At 42.3% G+C, this 21,823-nt stretch overlaps 2 protein-coding genes across 6 annotated transcripts; one reads left to right on the forward strand and one right to left on the reverse strand.

The window, feature by feature from the left end:
- Positions 1–2,119: 2,119 nt before the first annotated feature.
- Positions 2,120–10,977, reverse strand: LOC311025455 (carotenoid-cleaving dioxygenase, mitochondrial-like). Its single transcript, XM_084028360.1, has 12 exons — positions 10,833–10,977; positions 9,311–9,515; positions 9,017–9,228; positions 8,739–8,854; positions 8,479–8,581; positions 8,236–8,364; positions 7,985–8,145; positions 7,727–7,894; positions 7,327–7,464; positions 3,635–3,817; positions 3,452–3,562; positions 2,120–2,952 (listed from the first exon to the last, which is right to left on the reverse strand). The coding sequence occupies exons 1-12, from the start codon at positions 10,858–10,860 to the stop codon at positions 2,836–2,838; spliced, it is 1,671 nt and encodes a 556-aa protein (XP_083884486.1). The 5' UTR covers positions 10,861–10,977; the 3' UTR covers positions 2,120–2,835.
- A 1,808-nt stretch (positions 10,978–12,785) lies between these two features.
- Positions 12,786–21,392, forward strand: snx19a (sorting nexin 19a). 5 transcript variants are annotated; one of them, XM_084028644.1, is made up of 13 exons: positions 12,798–13,573; positions 16,021–17,030; positions 17,142–17,504; positions 17,576–17,714; positions 17,804–17,904; positions 17,974–18,093; positions 18,414–18,532; positions 18,624–18,714; positions 18,811–18,961; positions 19,158–19,281; positions 19,959–20,143; positions 20,262–20,349; positions 21,007–21,392. In XM_084028644.1, the coding sequence occupies exons 1-13, from the start codon at positions 13,456–13,458 to the stop codon at positions 21,134–21,136; spliced, it is 2,739 nt and encodes a 912-aa protein (XP_083884770.1). In that variant the 5' UTR covers positions 12,798–13,455; the 3' UTR covers positions 21,137–21,392. The 5 variants fall into 5 exon arrangements, with proteins under 5 accessions (XP_083884772.1, XP_083884770.1, XP_083884769.1 ...); XM_084028643.1 differs by having other exon boundaries at positions 12,798–13,203; positions 13,419–13,573; positions 16,021–17,504; XM_084028642.1 differs by having other exon boundaries at positions 16,021–17,504.
- Positions 21,393–21,823: the final 431 nt, after the last annotated feature.

Below are 21,823 nucleotides of genomic sequence, written 5' to 3' on the forward strand. Positions count from 1 at the left end.
GTCAGCACTTCTCTGAGCAGAATAAATCAAAAGAAGCAGCTGCTGGATTCCTCTTCAATGAGCTGCACGAACTGAAGCGGATCGATGTGAAATCACATCAAATCTCTGATTTATCACTGTAATTATTTTTGATGGCTCTATTTTGTCTCTTCGTTCCCCATTCCGTCTGTTGTTTGCACAAAGTGTATTAGTATACTAATGTACTGATGGCGCCGCCTCGCTGCAGACAGAGACATTTAGAAGTCAGTCACTTGTTGACGGTCACATATTGAATTTTAGAAATGAGCTTTGTTCTGACATAAGTTACAGTACCACCTTATGTCCTATGTGTAGGTGTCACCATCAATACTAATATGTGTTTTACTTCCAAACCGTCAATTGGCCAGAAAAACAAACCCCTGTTAGATTTAGAGGGTTTTCTCTTAAGATTTTGATTCCTGTTGCTTTAACCGGCTGTCAGGAACACACACAGAGAGGTTTTTTTCTTCCCTTCTCCCTTTTGTTCACTCCTCTATGGAAATGCGCATCTGTTCTGCGGCCACACACGCAGCGTAAAAAGTGAATTGGGAAGCCGCAGCTAGTCTTACGCTTTAATCCATTGTTACGATTTTGATCTATTCCAACTCTTTTTATTTACTGTCTTTATTTTTTTTTTAAAGGCATTCTCTTACTTTTCTCTCTTGAATAGCTGCATTTCTTCTTTTCTTGTTTTTGTAATTTTCCACTCAAGTATCCCGTGAATGCAGTTGTTAACTCACAGACTTGGACATACAGTAACACCTTTGAGGGCCGATGGCCGGCTCCTCCAGTGTTTGCAGCATGTTTTTTTCTTGTGGCGGGATGGGCTGGCGGTTACACACTGTCCTATTGTGAGTCGGTCATAGGTTTGGGCCCTCTTATATAGCCAGTGTGCCTGTGTTGAGTGTGCCTGTGTTGAGTCCGCCTTCTGCAGACTGTTGCATGAGCCATAAAGTGGATCCGTTAGGATTCACAATGATGCAGCTGAAAGCAGAACGGGCTGCTGTTCACCAGTAACAATGCAGAGAGTGAAGCCCAGGCACTGGAGGGAGAAGTCGCATTGTTGCTGCTCACCAACCGGACAGGACTTCCTGTTGTCCGGTTACACACAAACAGGACAAAGCATCATGCAGCACTTTTTTTCTTTCCGCCCCATTTCTTCTATTTCCATCACTGACATTGGTATGAACGAACCCTGGTCAGACAGCCAGTTGATTTCCAGACTTCAGCTTTAGAGGAAGACTGACTGCAGCTGAAATTACGTCTCATGCTGACCTCTAGTGGGGGATGTGTGGATTTCTTACAGCAGTTAAAACACTTGTTTTAATTCAAGTTAATGTTATCAGCTTTTGTATTTTAGCTAATGGTTATAAGTGAAATAATCAAAATAATTTCCTTTAGGGTATATATATTATTTTCATAACCTTAACCTTTGTAACACTATTGCTAATAATACCTTGTGTTTGACAACATTTATTTCTAACCAAAATGTATGTGAGGAGACCATATTCAAGCACCGGTTTTAAACGTGAATTACTATCAATATATTTATTTTCTAAATCTTCTTAAATCTCTAAATAATACATGTCTCCAATTGAAAAGACTTGATGGACACTCACTTACACAACGGTTTAGAAATAAAATGTTAAAATGTTAAATCAATTACTTAAGCTTTTCCCATGTGTATATAACTATGTTGGCAGCGACCCCGGTGAGCATTTAATGGTAAGATAATATTTGCATTGATTTATTATCTGCAGTTGTTGACCTATTCAACGCTAACTGTGAATAAATCCAAGTTGTGAAACAGAATAATTACTCAAATGTGCTTTAACCCCTGATTATATGAACGGAAAACCAATGTTTTACTCTTAAATTTCACACCATTTTTGAAAGACAAATCTGGCTTAAAATAGTCTGAAATTGGAGTTTAATAGCTTTTTTTCATGTAAATTGTGGGGAAAAGATTGAAAGCAATTTAAGAAAATTCAGCAACAAACACAAATGAAGGAAGTTACTACTATAGTGAGGGTGATTGCTTTTGGTGGCTATGATATGATTATTTACACGGTAGAAACAACTTTGTAAGGACACGTATTAGTTCTGAGGTAAAACATTTTATTGGCAAGAGTACAAAATCTGCAAAAAACATTGAGAAACAAAAGAATATGTTTTAAGAAAATTATAATTTGGCCCTTTGGTAGTCTGGTGTTTGGAGGATCCTGAATATTACTACATTACTAGTTTGGCACTCAGCGGCTTACATTACTGCAGTCTTAGAAAATGAGAGTGGATGGGTATTAAGTTGGTTGCAATCTGCAACCATGACGCTTGATGCCGCCAAATCCTACACACTGTCCCTTTAAATAGCCAAGCTACCATCAATAGCGGCTGCAATTTGTAAATCACTCAACCCAGGTTTTAAAAAAGATGGCAGCCTGCAAAACCACGCCGTACCCTACAAAAAAAACGGACACTGTTCCGTGGAAATTAAGACGGACAGACAAAAGTGACTCTTTTTGGTTGCCGTTGACATTATTCAGCGAGTGTCCTGCTGAGGTTGGTGTTACAGCAGTTTCATGCGCAGTCGCTACGGCGATCAGCTACCCACCTACACCGAGAGTGTCGTATCTGCAGTGGAAACGTGGCTTAGAGAAAAGGAGCTGGTACCGTGAGGTGGGTCTGAGCTGTGACACGTCGTGGAAACACGAACACTGCATCTGTCTTCATATAGAGCAGCAGAAACCAGTACCATCAGGAATATAGTGGGTATAATGGTCAACACTACATTTGGTATTCTTTGTATTACAAACAGGTTCATGCAGAGGGGCTGAAGGCACCATGGAAGCCATACGCCATGTTAACAGGCACGTAGGCTCTTGCCAGCTCTTCGAACGTCGTTGCATCCAAAACCAAGAGGAATGTTCCTTTATCCTGGAGAGAAAGGTTTGGTGAAATGGGACCAAAAACATTTTCAATTATGTGTGATTGTTTGACACAAGTGACTCATTTAAAATAGATATTTCAGATGCTTTCTGCTCTTTATCAAAAAATAAGGATCAATAAAAAATGCCCGTAGAACACATACCCTCTCTATGCCATTCATATAACTAGCACCACGAAGATTTTGTTTGGGTTTTCCATATGTATGTAATTTGAAACTTTAAAAACAATCAGAATCAATTATGTGCCAATGCAGTTATGAATATTTAATCTCCCTTGTGAATATTAATGAGTTATGTGTCCAGTTACAGAAAATGACCTGAGCTCAGATGGACTTGCTGCAAGGCGGTAACTAAAGACGCAACAAACCCTATGCAACTGTTGCTCCTAAGTTAATAATAGCACTGCTGCAAAACTGTTACTACTAAACCTTTGTTCTTGGCATGCAGGCTCTCCTGCAACACCTGTCCATCTCCAGAAAGAGTCGTACCTGTGAGGGGGTGAGAACCACGGAGAGGATGACGCCATCGTCCTCCTTCACGGCGTCAGGTGACGGCACAAACACCGGCTCTGATGGGAAGAAACCCTTCTGGTACCAAACCTGAGCACACAGAAGTTTGGATAATTATCCTCCAACTCGCTTGTAAGAGCTGTTCATGTTACACACACCAACCTTGAGTTTCTTGTCCTGCAGGTCCATCTTGAGCAGAGAGTCCCCCACCAGGTGTCTGAAGCCACAGCCATAGAAATAACGGTATGGTCGCGTGTTACATCTCCCATAGTTGATCTGAGGGAACTCCAGGCCACCATACTCATGCAGGTCGTCTCTGTGGAGATCCTCGTGTTGGCAGTACACCTGTTGACAAAGAGCAGCCCGCCTGTTTGTTGCCACTTCTCATCCAGAGTGTTTACACTTTCATGGGAGACATGTTTTTTTTTGTCTGGCAAGCGGTTGTGTAAAGGGTGCGCCTGATCTTAAACTATGTAATAATCTGTCTGTCTGACTGAGTCGGGAAGCAATTACCATCAGCATGGCAACCTATGATTGCTGAGTCAACAGAATGGACGGCATGCCCTCCTTCACTTCCCCTCAGCCCTTGGTACTACGTAACTGCTGCTACTGGTAGTAGTGGTGATGATAAATTACGGATGTATGATATACTGGATATTGCAAAGGTAACACTTTATATTAGGGAACACATATTAACCATGAACTAGTTTCTTATTAGCATGCATATTAGTAGCATAGTGGCTGTTTTTAAGCCATTATAAATCACTTACTAATGCCTTATTCTGCATGAGCATATTCTGCAACTATTAGGCCATTAACTACTCTGAGAGTTTTCCATCAATCATTTCCTAATCACTGCTTATTGATAGTGAGTTAGGGAGTTGATGTAAACCACTTAATAAGAATAAGCTAATAAGAAACTAGTTCTGTGTTTCCTTATCTAAAGTGTTAGCTATCAATAAGATTGTTTTAAAGAAACTATGCTTAATAGGCGAGTGAGCTGCATACACATGTAGAAAACAGACTTAATAAGATATTATATATAGAAAATCCTGAAAAGCATTTTTTACTTCATATTGTATTACATTGTATAAATGAAAACTCACTCCCAGGCCAGTTTGGAAGCGTTTCCCTGTAAAATGAGCCTCGTTGCTGGGAGCTCAGTCTCCTCATCGGACCGAGAACAATGGGGACAAAATCAGCTATGTACCCATGGATGTTTTGTCTGCAATGCATTGTGGGTGATATCCACCTCTCTTTAGTGACCATTGTTCACCCGCTCCCTCTGCCCTTATGATGGGGGCGGGGATTCTCCTGAGAGCGAGAGCTGAGGGGAAGTGAATGAGGGCATGTTGAACCACTAATGAAATGCAGATGAAATCTGTTTGTCTCTCTCCCTCCCCATCACTTCAAAATAAAAGCCTTCATAGAGTAATTTAACAGGAAGCTCAGGATTGTCCTTTTTCCAAATAAAAAGGCCTCACCTCTCACAGTATGTTAACAGGGGACTAGGGTGGGCCGAGTTTTTCCAAAATCAAAGCTCCAGAGAGTAACTCAGAACAGGCTGTTTAAAAATGAAAGCCTTACAGAATGACAGGGAGCTCAGGATGAGGCTTGTTATTCATAACACAAATCATACTACAAGTTAACAGGAAACTAGGGATAATAAATTAAATTAAAAGCCCCAGAAAGTAATTGCATCTTAACAGGGAATACTTTTACTATTACGATTAATATTCAAATTTCCAAGGACATTCATGCAAATTGTTTTTACCACAATTTCTATTAATTCACCTTCTTCAAACAGATGACACAGCAATTCAGTGAAGCTTCAGCTTTAACCCCTCGCCCCAAAAACCCCTGAAGTATTCCACATCTTTTTTAGACTATTGGTGTTATTCAACTTATCAAGGCCATTCATACTCCTTAAACCAATTCCTACCTTTTCAAATAGTCCTTCACCTTCTTCTTACACATTTAAACTAGTAATGCAGCATAGCATCAGCTTTTCAACATAACCTTCAATTCTACATCTTTTATACAATATTGCTATTCTCCATCTTTTATTCACTTATATTTATTCACTTATACTTAAAGCCATTCCCACTTTTTCCAGTATCTGTACTGATCCACTTTACAGATTTAAACCAGCAATGCAGCGTTTTCAGCTACCAGCATTCAACTGCAATGTCGTCAGAAATTGCTTTTCTCCTTTTTCTTTTTCTCTGAAACACACTTTTGTATAGTTTCTTTAGCAAAATATTTTACTTTTTCATTATATAGTATGTATTTTTGTATTTCATAGCTGATGGGGTTTGGGAGAAGTTTCACTCAACATTACCTTATATAAGACAAATAAATATTGATCTGAAGATAGATACTGCATCATCCATACTGATTAAAAAATGAGGGATGTGGAAATGGCGCTTTAGTACCTCTGGGAGTGTGACCTCAGAACACAATGACATTTGGGGCTTAGCCCAGACCTCTGTGGGGGGGGGGGTCATAATATAATGAATGTTACGCAACACGAGGCTTGTGAAATCAAATCAAACCGCACCCACAGTCACGATGAAGAGAAATGTAGCCATTTGTCTTCTACTCGTTTTTGCCTTTTATTGAGAAAGAGAGAGTGAATGGGGGAGAGGTGGGGATGCAGTGTTGCCACAGTTACTTTGACAAAGTAATCTGACTACTGACTACTGACTACTCCTTTAAAAAGTAACTTAGTGAAGTTAAGTTACTGACTACTTGATTGTAAAAGTAACTAAGTTAGATTACAAGTTACTTTATTAGTTACATTCAACAGCTGCCGACTACCGATTTTGCCAATACTCACTTTATTGATGTGCTTTTTTAACAGTAACATCAACAATGTATCCACTGACATTTTAAGTTGCACTTGAAAACTATGTCCTGATAGAAAATACATGTTTTTATATGAAAAAATAAAGACAGTCTTTCTTGACTTCACTGAACTTCAATAATTCTTTTGCATATTGTAATGGCAGTAACATCATGAATGAACATTTTATGAATATTGAACCAGCATTAGAGCAGCAAGGATTGGTTTTATGAAACAAATGACAAGTACAGTCCTCAAGTATGAGCGGCGTGATGATGAAGGGAGGGGGCGGGGCCAGCAAGCAGTGAGACATTTCTCCACTAAACACTCTCAAGAGAGACTCCGCTCGCATTTCAGCACAGACTGAGTTAGCAGAAGCTCGGTGAAATCGAGAACTCGTCTTGTTTATTCACACGCTGCGCCTTTTCACCGTCACCGGGCGGGACCGGCTCTTTTAATGTGGTTGTGTGACTCTAAAGGTTTTTTCAAGTTTGACGTTGTATTCTTGAAAGTAGACAACACTTGTTGTTAACGCAGAGTGTACAACGAACCTTTATGTTGCCATCTTTTGCTGAGATGAAGTCGAAATAATGCTTGTATTTCCAGCTGGAAAATGCGTATCTCTCCCCCTCCATTGTTTACGTTTCTGCCGGTATAGCGACTACACGCGACCGTCTGTGAAGGTGTCGGCTAACATACGTCACCCCCCTGAGACGCAAGAAGAAAGCAAATCTTTTTTTTTTACTGACAAAAATAGTAACGCGCCATGTATTTGGATAAGTAACTTTAATCTGACTACTGGTTTGGCATAGTAGCGCGTTAGACTACTCGTTACTGAAAAAAGTAGTCCGACTACAGTAACGCGTTACTAAGTAGCGCGTTAGTGGCATCACTGTGGGGATGACATTGCAGAAAGGGCCGCCGGTCGGATTCAAACCTGGGCCTGCTGCGGGAAGGACTTGGCCTCTGTACTTCCACACTATTAGTACAGCTCGTGATAACAACTCACCTTATCTTTGTCAATTTTGACACACGTGGCCTCACTGTCGGGCCGCTTGTTCAGGTTCTGGTCTGTTGGAGTTTCACTGGTCATGTTGAGAGGCAGAACAAAACGCCGAGGGAACACTCTGCACATGGTGTTGTACACCTGGGGATGACACCATACAGGAGCAATGCAATATGGGTAATTTAAGGGTTCCTTTCCAACAGTAGGTATTTTTGAGTCATGGTGCATAATAGGCAGTACAATTGAAAACACAATCGATTATGTGATAAGATCTAAACTATGGACAGACAGGAAGCAGAAAAATGTTCCTCCTAAAGTCCTGATAAAAGCCCATAATACCCTGAGCAGATCTAAGTTACAGCCAAGGAGGATCTCAGGGGGACTTATGTAATTATGTACTGACCTCATCTAATGCTTCTCCCGACTTGCGTAAGTTCTGGATGAGGTAGTTGTTGATGGCCTGGCCGTCGTCTGAGCAGCACATGTCGAGCATCAGGAATCCATCTTCCTCGAAGGCGTTGATTTGATGGAAGGTGGAGATGGCTTTCGTGTGGTACTTCACTGAGCTGACCTGCGGCACACGATTTGATGATCCGGGGATCTAAAAGCAGGAGGAATCTTTTCCTACATTAGGCGTAGATAAACCACAGTCATATCTCACCTCTCCTGTACGCTTGTCAACTAGATGGAAGACGGTTTCCTGTTTAGGATCCCAGTAGATGCCGTCGCTCAAAGCCTTCCCCCTCAGCTTGCATGTGACGATCTTCAGCAGGTCCATCTTGATTGGCTGCTCAATGAACACCACGTAGTTCTCAGACATGGCTGGAGGCAGCAGAAGAGTGTTACTGGGCTTCGGAGCATGAAAGATACGGACGTCAACAATGAATGATGACTCCAGGAGGGCGAGCTTACCAAAGCTGTGGTAGTAGGAGGGATGGGACTTGTTTGCAGGCACAATAGAGCAGAGGATCTTTGCTCCTTGTAAGGTGTCTTTGGCATCGGTCTTCTCAGGAGGCACACTGATGATGTTGTACATGGCTCCTGTAATCATTAAAAAATGTAATATGTTTTATCAGAATGGAGGATGTCAAACAAACCATTCAGCTGAGGATTCATGTAAACATGAATGTGGGTCTTGCGGATGATGGGACCGGCCTTTGCTTCCATAGGAGTTTCCCATGTTGTAGGTGGTACCATCGGGGTCATAGTGTGGGTGGGCAGTGGCTCCATTTACAGCGATGAACTGGCTCCAGTCCACCTACCAAATTTAGTGGGAAAAAATGGCAAGATACTGATCGTGGCTGATAAAACGGGGCAGCAAGCCATACGCCAATATGTATATGATTATATGTATATATGCAACTTTATTATTGACACTGTTATTAACATTTATTCCACTGTGATTTTGATGGTACCTTTTGCATTGTTTCCAAGTTCTCTGGGTTCACTTTATGGATGAAATTTGTCTCCGTGCTGACATAGTAGTCACCCTTGTATTTCACAAAGCTCACACTTGCGTTGTCCGTGGGCACTGCAGCAGAGAGAAGTATTGGCCTTGAGTGAGTCTTGTTCTTGTTATAGCTTGTTGTTAAGTCTGAATTCCATACACATTCCATTAGAGGCTCCGCCCCTTTGACTCAACACATATGAAGCAGTTTGTACAAACTGCTGAACCTTTCCCCAGTCTACTCACCCATCATCTCGAAGCGAGACAGGAAGCGCTGGAAGAAGTTCTTACAGGGGTCAGGCATGGCGAGGGTACCAAATTCTGACATCATGATGCGGTCCTTTTCGCTATTCCTCACGTAGGCGTCGCTTTGCAGGAACCGACTCATGTAGGTCACCTGACCTCCGTCGATCTTGAACTGGTGCAGCATGGCCATCCCATCAAACCAGTGGTTGTAGCTGTGATGAAAGACAGACGTGATCGCATCGAATCTGAAACCGTTTCCGTTTGTGCTGTGCAGCAGAGGTGTTTCCAACTCACTGCGTGTTCCCAAACTCAAACTTCCCCGGGCCGTTACGGAGGAGCTTGCCATTGACCCAGGAGGGAATGCTGCCTTGGACTTCAGTGGAGATTGGCTCAGGGGTCTCTTCTACAGAGCGGACCAGAGGTTCAATCGTCTCCAGTCCCTTCAGTGCTGAGGCGACGCATTCCTTGACCTGGCCATTGTTTACAGGTTTTGCATCATCTGCAGGAACCACATATACATACAGCATCATGCTCACATTGTTTAACCTAACCAGACAGACATGAGGGAGATGGACACTTCTCTGGCCGCCAAACTCTAAGACAAATAAACAAGTTAGTCTTCTTTTGACCCCGCCCCTGTTCATCAAACAAGCTGAAGAGGTGACAACTTCCTTGAACTTAACCGTGTGTGCCTCCCTGATAACCAAACTGTCTAAAGTCATGATTGTCATCTTTTTTTCTTATTTGAAGTGTGTCAAAGGTTGGTGTCAGTGACATGTACACTGTACATGCGGACCATAAACATTATGTCCTAGCTGACTATGAAACAAGCTATAAAAAAGTGTGTTGCAGCATTGCATGTAGGGAAATGTTAGACTCAAATGTTCAAAACCAGAGTCTCACATCTGGCAGTCTGAATTCCCCAACAGCGAGCCAACCCGAGAGCAGGACCCAAATTAAATTGGAATGTAATGTCCTGTGAATGGCTTCTACTTTCAGAATAAAAGCTGTATCATCTTAAAAATCCAAATGTGTTCACATACAAATCCCATTTTAAGTACTACTTACAGTCTGCAACAAAGAAAACACAAAATGATGTGAAATTAAACCAGATGAAAAAGACGGTGTGCACTTGAAAGGGTACCCTGCAATAGGAAACGCACCATGTGAAGTTTTCCGCCTCCCTACTGAAGAATTTGTTTTTTTATGGCTAAAAACATATTTGGAGGGGAATTTCTTTACAAAACAGTTTTTTTTAACATTTTTGTTGATGTGTCGATTAACAATGCAACTTAATACATTAAAAGCGTTACTATTAAACGTGCCTGCCTGCTTATCCTGTGTGTTGACACTGAGAGAAGGAATGACAAACGCCCGCAGCTGTGAGATACTGTACATGTTGACACACTGCGGTCACAGCATATTTTCACTGCAACTTTTACACAACGACAAAATAACTCCTGCAGGTTTCTTCCTGGTCCCACAACCCGAAGCCTGTAAAGTGAAACCCGACGCAACCGAGGAGAACAGTATGTCCTCACAACTAGGCAGCCTTGAACGCTCATCATCATCTTCATCACCATCATCATCGCCCCCGTTAACTCTGCTGCAACGTTCAAACACGCAACAGGAAGAACAGCCTAAAGATGCAAAGTGACGTTTTTAGCGATGACTGTAGATTTTAACTGGATACGACGTTGGTCTTTAAATGTCCCAGCGCTTCTATAGCAACGGAGCCCTGAAACGCAGCAGGTGACTCGACTGATTAGTTCCGTCTGCACGGTGACACATGCACGGCACCGAGAGGAGGATTTACCTGAAGTCCAGAGCGTCACGGAAGGCATGTCGGCGGTGAACGTGGATGGAGAGATCTGCTGCTCTGCAGGTCTGCGCCCTGCTGGACCAGAAACATGGACAGGGTGATATAGCTGCACGCGCTGTCATTACGTAACGTGTACTGAACATGCGCAACACACGTTGGAGCCGAGCACTGAGCGGTGGGGGAAGAGACGGGGGAGAAGTGCCAGTCAGCGTGCGCGTTCATGTCTCACAGCGGCAACACTCATCACGGTGGTATTTTGGTGAATAAAAGGTTTGCACGTCTCCCTTTGGGAGCGGACGTTGCAGGCTGATTGGTTACATACGGCTTGTTGGATTATCCGATTATTGCGCGAGCGGTCTCATGATCATGAGCACAACAAAAAACATGGATTCTTAAAATGACAACATGAAGCTGAGGCCAAATCCCCCCCCCCCCTCCTCCTCACAGATTCACGGACTTTGATGGGCGGTCCGTTAAGTGCCTGAGGGCTTCGGGCTGTCCCAAGGTCACGTGCACGAGGGCTTGCTCGCGGACTTCTTGAGCCCTTTATGCCCACTTTTGGTCCACACGGGCCGCGGAAGCGGCGCGGCGCGGCGCGCCCACGATAATCGCGTGCGATCCGCTGCCCCCCTGTTCAGACATTTCTCCGCGACGGTCGACAAGCGCTTCTGCTCAGCTGTTGTTCATTCAGAGTTATTTTTGTCTTTATGAAGTAAATAACCTCATAAAAGTAATAGGCCTACGCCATGTTTCTGTAACCAAGAAGTTTGTACACTTCTTTTATTTACCTCTCTAGACACACAGACAGAGAGAGTGTGTATGGTAGTAGACAGTAGTACTGCAGATATACCGTTGAATACACATATTTGTTTATCTACTCTTCACATTGATTAAATGTATTTTCTCTTCCTGTTTCCCAGTGCGAGTTTAGATACACAAATATGATCGCGTTTGTCAATCGCGGTATTTTATTTTGAAAATTGACCGGATTGTCTCGTGTTTCTTTGTGTGATTTCCTGCCAGAATTGACGAATTAGAAATAGAGCAGACGCCGAAACGATCGCTTCACGGCGCGGGACGGCCGCGCCTATTCGCGGCGCTTCCGCGTCCAGTGTGAACCAGGCGTGAACCAGGCGTTACCAGGGAGGAATTAAAACAAAGAGGGCGTATGTGTGGAATATTATTTATATTTTATATATTTACATTTAGAAACATTAACATTAAAGATGTAATATGGAACACAAAACACTTGAAATCACAGGAATGTCATCATAGACAACACACCTGGTTTATTATTATTATTATTATTATTATTATTATTATTATTATTATTATTATTATTATTATTACTACTATTGTATTACACACCCGAGGCCTACACTACGAAGCAAGTTTAACATACCAGGATATCCTTCAGTTATCCAGCTTCAGTAACCCTAACAAAGGCAATTAGAGATAAGTAGGCTAACCAGCGTCGTGTGACCGCTTATCTCTAATTGCCTTCGTTGGGGTTACTGAAGCTGGATAACAGAAAGATACCTGGTATGTTGAACTCGCTTGGTAGTATAGGCCTCGGGTGATGCAGTTCAGTCCCTGACAGTTCAGGGTTTAGACCTTAGGGGGGACATTGGGATTTGGCCTGAATTTGTGTTCTGCTCAAATCTTCCATTGTCACTTATTGCAGTCTGCAAGTCATCGTTTTGTTCTTAAAATATTATAATGAAATATATATTGTTTATTTTGTGTTGTACACTAATCTGAGTATGACACATTCACTTTTATGGAGGATGAAACATTAAATTCTTAATAACTAAAAAGGCATAAGTAAAAACATACATGCTGGTCAATAACAACCATGTCAGCCATGTCAGCGTAACAAAGCCACTGTCGTAAATAAAATACGTTTTTAATTTACTCATATAGACATACATATGAATTTACCTCTTTGTGGATGTGTGGTTCTGAGTGAAGTGGTGGCCAATTTTGCAAGTTTCCTCATCTCATAATTACGAGATCTTTTCTCGTAATTACAAGTGTCTAATTTTTTTTTATCCAGTGAATGCAATGCACTTCCGTAGGTCTTCAATTTATTTTGAATCCTTGTATTTCTATAATGTCTTCATATCTGCAGTCCAACATGTATTTGTTTCTGCGTTTCTTCATGTATTATGTCACCGTCTGTACGTTTACATGCTAGTGTGTCTCAGGTGATGAAGCAGTCAGTCTGAGAATGCAGCTTGGTAACTATAAAACAGCTGCTATTTAACGATGCGTCTAACTGCAAGCATGTGGTTTCCCTGGTGATGCAGGTGATCGAGCAGGTGGACGGTGAAGTCCAATGAGTGGAGGTGAAGCAGCTGTGCAGGTGAGGAGTTGTGTAGGTGGGTGGGGCAATCAGAGGATGGACCAGGTGGCAGGTGAATTCTGAGGAAATCAGGTGGGAAGAAAAAGGTCAAGGGAGGGCTGGTATATGTTAGTAACTGACATATTCATGTATTTATTTCTACCCTACTTACAGTATGTCATATGTGTGCAAGCACGTCGCACGTGAGACCAAAGAGCTGCGTGTTGCTTTGGCAGGTCAGGTGGACACTTACCGGCTAGTTAGCGTCTTGACATGAAGACTGAGCTCAGCTGGATAATCTCTGTTGGAGGATTAAAGCCATGTCCCGGGGCAGGAGGGAGACATCCTTTACGGCTTGTATTCGTGTTACAAAGCTTCTGTAACCTTGCAGGTAATGTGTTTTTTTACTGTTTTCCAGCTGCTTTTACAAGGGGGTCGAATATTTCCAATATCTGCGATTTCCTGTCAGTAGACTGTATGCTAGCTGCTTATGCTACTGGGTAGGCTAGCTGCTTATGCTACTGGGTAGGCTAGCTGCATATGCTACTGGGTAGGTTAGCTGTGCATGCTACTGGGTAGGCTAGCTGTGCATGCTACTGGGTAGGCTAGCTGCTTATGCTAGCTGGGTATGCTACTGGGTAGGTTAGCTGCTTATGCTAGCCGTACATTAGCCCCATCTGCTAGGTGAACAGTAGATTTATAAACAAACCCCCCCCCAAAAAGAAAACAAGAAACCAATAGCTTCAATGCTAACAACAGGTTCAAATTGCCATGGCAACAAGTGGCACCAACGTCACCAACGGCTGATTACAACGTCGCACTGCATTTCAGTTGGTTTACTGTAGCCATGATTTAACTACAGCATTAAACTCCAACTACTGTGACTCAAGTATGTGCCATACTCTTAATGATAATAATAGGAATATGGCTAACACCTAATATCAAACCTTATCATACATTTGAGTTGTGAAAAGTAACTAAAGTACTTTTATTTGCATTTCAGAGAGAAACATTGTACCTTTCACTCCAGTGCATTTATTATTTATTTATATACAGAACATGTGATATGATCACTAGAGAGAGAGAGAGAGAGAGAGAGAGAGAGAGAGAGAGAGAGAGAGAGAGAGAGAGAGACAGGGGAGAGGGAGAGAGGGAGAGGGAGAGAGAGAGAGAGAGAGAGAGAGAGAGAGAGAGAGAGAGAGAGAAAACAGCTTAAACATGAATACATCATTCTGACTAGAAAATGCTGTTGCTGATACTGACTACTTTTACTAAAGGGAAGTTTTGAATGCAGGACTTTTATAATATGGTATATTCTTTTACTTTAGGGAATGATTTGAATATTTCAACCATTGGAAAATGTGTAAAGTTTGGTCTTTGCTTTTCACCCTCACTTCAGCCCATAAACATGTCCATGTTTCTTTGATGAAACACTTGAAGTGGGGAGTCAATATAAAACACAGGTCAGTATTATTGATTTTGTGAGGAATTTGCTTTGGTTAGCTCAAGGGCTGCTGCTATACATTATTTTTAGAATCAAGTATGTTACCGATTATCCCATTGACTAATTGAGTAATCGCATCAAAAATTATTTAGCATTATTAAACACCAATACAAAATGATGCATAAAGGAAATGACAGGCCTGTTAAATAGACCAAGCAATTTGCTTTTATTCCTGAAAAAAACATACAGGTATATATTCCAACTCCAACACTTGGCTGCAAAACAAAATTCAGTGTTTTATAATTCTAGAGCATTTTTTCCATCAAATGTCATCCAATCATGTGGTTGATAAATAAAAATTAAGAAATGAACTGAAGAAACATTCTAGTAGTTCTAATTCTAATTCCTTGTCATTCAGAGACCAAACAAATGTGCATAGATATGTAAGTGTATGTTCAATCTGTCAGGCTCGGACAAGGAGGGAGGACCCAGATGCAGAGGCAGTATGTACAGGTTTTTTATTCAAAAATCATAAAGTGTTGAAAGTACAAAACAAAAGAGCCAGGAAAAAAACAGGCTAATGCTAATGCTAAATGCTTTGACGGCTGTGAATGGCTGAAGGATCTTGATATGACGAAAGACGAAACGACCTGGCACAAGACAAGGGGAGACGCAGACTTAAATACACAGAGGGTTAATGGGCCACATGTGAAAACAATCAGGGATCGGGGATGACATCATACCAGGAAACACATGAGGAAGGGCAAGTGACCTGAACGAGAGGGGAGTTACTTTCAAAATAAAACAGGAAATGACAAGACAAAAACCAAGACGAGACAAACCTCACTGGCGTGACACAATCTTTCTTCTTTTGGCTTAGGTGTGATGACAAATGCTTACAATGTTAGAGAAAACAGATTTTTATAAATTGTGTCCGGATTTTGACAAATTCCGTGCTTCACAGTTGATTCCATTTTCATTGTCAGATTCTGCGATTCTGTCCAGGTTTTCCGCATCGCGGAAGGGCACTTGTTATCTTCTTTTTTAAGTGTGAAAAGATCCCAAACTTTTGACATTCTTTGTCTTCTATGGACGGTTTCTTGGCTCTCCGCCATCGTGCCAACTTATTCTGAACATAGTGGTGTGTGTCCGCAATAACAGTCCGTGTGGAACAGTGATCCCTGAGCTGAGCAGGCCACATAACACAGGTGATAGGAATTAAACGAAGCCTTGAGGCAGAGGTTTTGCTCCGACCCTTGTAATCGAATTATTCGAGTTAATCGAGTTATCCCTATAGCTCTTAAGAACAGTGAAAAGTCCAATCGATGAACCTGGCAACCAGCTTCATCATGAGCATTTAAACACTGTTGTTTTGTCCTCTTTTTTTTCAACAGGGCCGACTATAATGCCGTCCACAAAGGTCTTTAATCACTGGACTTTATCAGAGTTACTTGGGCAGAGAAGGCTATTGGGGCTCGGAGCTGTGCTAGCATGGCTTGTCCTCTTCCATCTCCTGGTGAATGTTTGGCTCCTCTGCGTCTTCACCAGTCTCTTGGTGGTTCTCGGGGGATGGCTCGGCTCCCGTGCTGTTCTGGACACGGACAGCCTTCTCCACTTGGAACACTTTTTGCCTCTTGGCAATGTTAACCCACCCCTGCATTCGCCTGAGCATGAGTGGAGGTTGAACCACGAGATCAACAGTGCAGTCCACAAAGCGGTGCGGGACTTTGTTTCTTCGTGGTACCGTATGCTGCTACCAGAGGTGGAGGGGGAGTTTGAACGTGCGGTGCGTAATTCAATGCTGGATTCAGTGATGGAGCTGAAAGAGCGTGCACGGTGTGTTGACTTAAAAGCACTGGTTCAGCGGCTGCTGGAGCTGTACGGCTGCCACCTGCAGATCTACATGGCAGCAAGACAGATCCAGTCAACGCAAAAGGAGAGCATCAGCCTCTGGCGGCTCTACAGTGAAGTAGATGCCCCTCACCCAGCTGTGAACAGTGCAGCCGCTGAGCTCAGCTACTCAAGAGCTCTAGTAAACCTTGTCTTACACGTTCTTGTTCCATACCCGCAGATGGAAACCAGGACTGGAGGTTACATGGTTACAGAACTCATCACCTGCAACGTGCTGTTGCCACTCATAAGCAGGGTGTCTGATCCTGACTGGCTCAACCAGACCATTGTAGACATAATCACCAGGTCCAGAGAACCACAGGACATCAATGTGGATGACCTCCCATCTGCAGGCGCACTATACAGATGTCCAATCCAGGAGGAGTCCTGGACCACCTGCAGGTCACTGTCCTCTTCTGATCAAGCCGGCTTCACCAGCAGAAGCACCTCTGACCTTGATGATCTACAGAGCCAGAGTACCATCTCTGAGCAGGATTCCTCACAGAGCAGCATGGTAAGCCTGATGTCTGATGGCAAAGTAGAAGGTTGCCACGCAGGTTTGCTCACACCATACAAAGTGAACTGCTGTTCACTCACATCTGGCCACTTTTCTCACTCACCACAGTGCAAAATGATTTCGCTGGACTCCCTAATTCAATCAGACTCCGAAGATGACCTGACAGGAGGCTTCTGTGACTGCGGTCCTCCAAAAAACTTCTGCAAGGTGATCAATTTAAAGGACGATGAGTCGTTCGGCTGCTTCGGTCCTCTGAAAAATCTTGGGCCAAAGGCGGTGGTGCCCGAGGACTCCCAGTGGCCAGCAGGTATAGCCCAAGAGAAAGCCGCAGCAGGTCCTCCAAGACTTTGTTTAACCTCCTGCAACTTTGATACTCCTTTGAACATCCAGAATGTACAGATTTCTGGTACTGTTACTGCAAAGGAGCAGCGTGGCTCAGGCGCACATCCCTATACTCTCTACACTGTAAAGGTAGAGTCACCTCCTTATATTTGAATGTATGATTGATGATCACACGTTAACCTCGGCTTTCCGTCTTACAGTTTGAGAGATTAACCGAAGCAGAAAATGGTGATGCTCTGCAGCCTGTGTCCTGTCACACTGTCAACCGGAGATACAGCGAGTTCCTCAACTTGCAAACACGTTTAGAAGAGAAGCCTGAAGTCAAGAAAGTAATCAAGAGTAAGTAATTATCAGCTACTTCAATTGACCATTGACCTTCACTATACCAAGATGGATGCATCATTGCAAATCAATGTCATGGATTTCAGATGTCAAAGGCCCAAAGAAAATGTTCCCTGACCTCCCATTTGGCAATGCAGACAGCGACAAAGTTGGAGCCCGTAAAAGCCAATTGGATACGTTCATTAAAGTACGTATTTAGATCATAACTTCTGTAATGAAATATTTGTGTTTTGTAATTTTATTGCTTTTCCTCTAGCAATTAAGCAGCATTCCTGAGACATCCAACAGTGAGGACATGCAGGAGTTCTTGGCTCTCAACTCGGATGTTAACACATATTTTGGAAGAAGACCTTTTGTCAAGTCTAGAATTGATAAGGTGAGAAAGATGCTGTAGATATGTTAATGCTGTAACAAACATACAAGTTTATAATTTCTCTAATCAAAATAAGATTCTTGTCTCTATCTTGCTGAGAGTTAAGATTGACTAAAGATTAACGTTGGTAAATGTATGAATATGAATACAAATGAATGTGAAGCTGAAGCCCGTAGCTGGTAATTTCAGCATACTTATCGGAAGCAAGGGGGCAACTAGTCTGCCTCTCTCCAAAGGTCCCTGTCAGCAGTCTACAGCTATCTATCTTTACGGGACTTTAATTAATTATAATCCTATCTTCTCCAACTTGATTGCCCTTAAAGATGATGGAAAATGCTTTAGACACCTTGAAGACGGCTTTCCCTCATCCTGAGCCTCTCAGTCCAACAGAGGACCTGGAGGGAGATGCTGATGGGAGAACAATGGACAGCAGAAAGTACATGTGAGAGCGCTATGTAGAGCAGGGATGGTTTCTCTGGTATAGTTATGCATTTGTAAGTGTTTGGATTAAGTGTTTCTGTTTCATGCATTAGGAGGCTTATGTTCCCAAGCAAAACCTCCCCATCTCTCAATATACCTGACCTACACCCTAAAGTGACATATTGCTTTAGTGAAGGCAGCACTGTAAGTCACCGTCCTTTATTTTACCATCTCTGATTGATAAAAGTATGTTTGAAATGGAAACTGGGCTCAGCTGACATTTTGTGTTACTCATGATAGATCCTCAATGGCATGTCACTGTCTGGCCTGGAGAGCTTCGTCAAAGAGCAGGAAAGACTTTTATGTGAGCCAGATGGGAAAGAGACAGCCAAGCAGAGCCATGAGCAGCCTGGCAAAGACAAGAAGACTTCAGGGAAAAGTCATGGGACAGGTTGTGTTTGGTCATGTTTGTATCCATTATGTCAGCATGGAAGTGTTGTATTCAACATGCAGTAACTCAGCATCACCACTTGAGTGCAGCAGAACTTTACTTTATTAATCAGTGTGTCAGATGTGATTTACGCTGTTTTCATTGTTCTGTTGCTATGGATTTATTGTGTGTCTGTGTTTGTTGCTGTGTGCTGCAGACACAGCTGTGGCAGATGTTGCTTTGAATATATTGTGTCTACTGATGAAGGACCAGTGGAGTTGGCTGTGCACTGAGAACATACAGAAGACTATCAGATTGCTCTTTGGCACCTTCATCGAGAGGTAGGAGTTCTTTCTGCTTCTCTGTAGTGTTTCCTATTGTACAAGTACATAACTCTGCATAAAACATCCTGAAGAAGGCAGGTCTGAGTTTGTGTATTTATTTATTTTTAATCTATAATCCCATATTTATTAGAATGATTACTAAGGCTCACACAGCAGTGTGTTGCAGTTGTTACCACTTACACATGAAACTATATGACTGCAGACCTATTTTGCTAGCATGTGACATTGTGGCTCTCAATTATTTCCCCTTCATACAGCTGAACATCCAGATGCTGGCTCCTTTTCTCTCATATGAGGCAGTGGTTGGTAACATGCGGCTGCTGCATGACATTCCCTCAGATTCCCTTTCAAAATATAACTTTTTTTAAAATGTAGTGTTTATGCTTCACTGGGAATCTAAAATCACCACTGGGCTTGGTATTACCACAATGTCTGTGGGAACTGTGCTTGTCTAATCTGTAGTGTGCTGTTGTCAACTGATTACACTGGCATCCATTTTTGTTCTTGGATCATTGTGTGCATGTCTTTCATTCCCTCCTAATCAATCAAAACATGTGTGGGTGTACTGTGTATGCATATTATAATGTGTTTGTTCCACACAGTGGCTGATGTCTAGTAGGAAAAGTCCAAGCACAGAAGAACATTATCTCATTAAACTCCTGATTCTGTTTCAGATGGTTGGATGTTGGAGTTGCCCACCTCACCAGTGCCCCCTGCTGGGTGATTTACCTTCAAGTGCTGCAGGAAGCTGTATGGCCAGGCGGCACGCTGCCTGCTCAACCACGGCCAGAGCGTAGTGATGTGGAAAGAGAGGAAACCAAGGAGCAATGTCTGGACTGTTTAATGCAGCTGCTCCCAGGTATGCAGCAGCTCTTAAATTCAGGTTCCAGCTGTTTGAGCGCTTATTAAATGGTATTTTGACATTTGAAGACTTCTAGACTGTTATCGTTGTCGATTTGTTCAATTGTCTGTGGCAGAGCTAATCACTGACATGCTGGGAAGTGAGAAGTACAGACTGAGTTTGGAGACCATGTTGGAGTCTTTACAGGATCATCAGATAAACAAGTGAGTCAACAACCAAACTGCTGAGTAAACATATGTCTGATACTGCTGTTTTAAGACGGCTACGCTCAGGAGTTCAGAAACTGTCAGTAGTGTAGAAAGGTTGTGAATGTTTGTGGTTATCATATCTATTATGTACTAAACTGTAACTACTCGTGCAAAGCTACTGTCTGTATATCTGTAGCTAAAAAAAAACTAAGTCTAAATTAAACCTGTGTAACTGGTGAAAATGAAAAGTGGAAAACGGGAGGTTATAAGAAAAAGCTGGAACTTCCTTTGGCCATGTTGCATTGTTCTTTTTAATAACTAAGGTTGGGTTTATAATAGGTTGAGGCCCTTATGGTAATAGTAGAAAAACATAGAAATCTATTGACAATAGCATACATCATACTATCAATACAGCATCAATAAAAAGTGAATGTAATGAGTGGAGATTCAGATTAAAATTGATTGTTTGAAATGTCTGTGAAAAACAAAGAGAAAGCTAAAGCTCCCATGGCCTCTCAGTATGCACTTTTGAGATGGAGCCTAACTCCTCAGTTAGCTCCATACACAGTTCAATAATCATGCTCTATTTGATCATTTCATATTCCGTATAATCCATTCAAGCATCTGTATGAGCAGTGATGTCATTCACCCTGTTTGTGTGATTATGTGCAGGCATCTGATCTATTGCATCTGTGACCTGCTGCTGGAGTTTCTGGTCCCTGAGTCATGTAACGAAGCCTTCCAGGGGTCTCTGCTGCAGAGCCTCGCCAAAGACGCAGAGAGGGACAATCCTCATATATGAGGAGCACAGGAAAACCCTCACAGCCTTACTGTCATAGACACCTGATGGAAAACAGACCCGCTCAAGCGTCTAGTTGCAAAAGCAAGGAAGTTCCTGTGCGCACCGCCCTCTTCTGTGCCAAGTGAGCGTGTCTTCAGTGAGATCTCCACTATCTATGGAAAAAAACAGAATCCGCCTCACTGGAGAAAATGCAGAAAGCTCTGCTCCCTTCACCATAACCTACTCTTGCTAAATTGGGAATACTAGACTTGCTATTTTTTCGTTCATTAATCTACAGGGAGTGATTTTATTTATTCTATTTATTTAAAGCTCCCTGCTCTTTGAGTAACAAAAGAAGAAATAAAAGTTTGCATAATAAAATGCTTTCAATTAAATATGTGCTGCTTCAGCCTTTACTATCTACCCCCCTTTTTTTACAGCTGACATCGGTTTTACATATCAGTTATCAGACTTCTTATTTGGTAATAATTGATATTCGGTATCGTCCCTGAAAAAAAACATATCGATCGATCCCTACTGTACTCACTACTAGAGTCCACGGAGGATAGACCAGTCATTACCTGATTGGTCAGTGGTAACAAGGCGTGAATAAAGACCTCCTCCTTGTGACTTGCTATAACATAAAGATGAGAAAAACAATTGTGTGAATATTTCTGAAATTCCCAATGAAGGAAATAGCTGATTATA

Source organism: Eutrigla gurnardus (genome assembly GCF_963514095.1).
Source record: "Eutrigla gurnardus genome assembly, chromosome: 15".
Taxonomy (NCBI): Eukaryota; Metazoa; Chordata; class Actinopteri; order Perciformes; family Triglidae; genus Eutrigla; species Eutrigla gurnardus.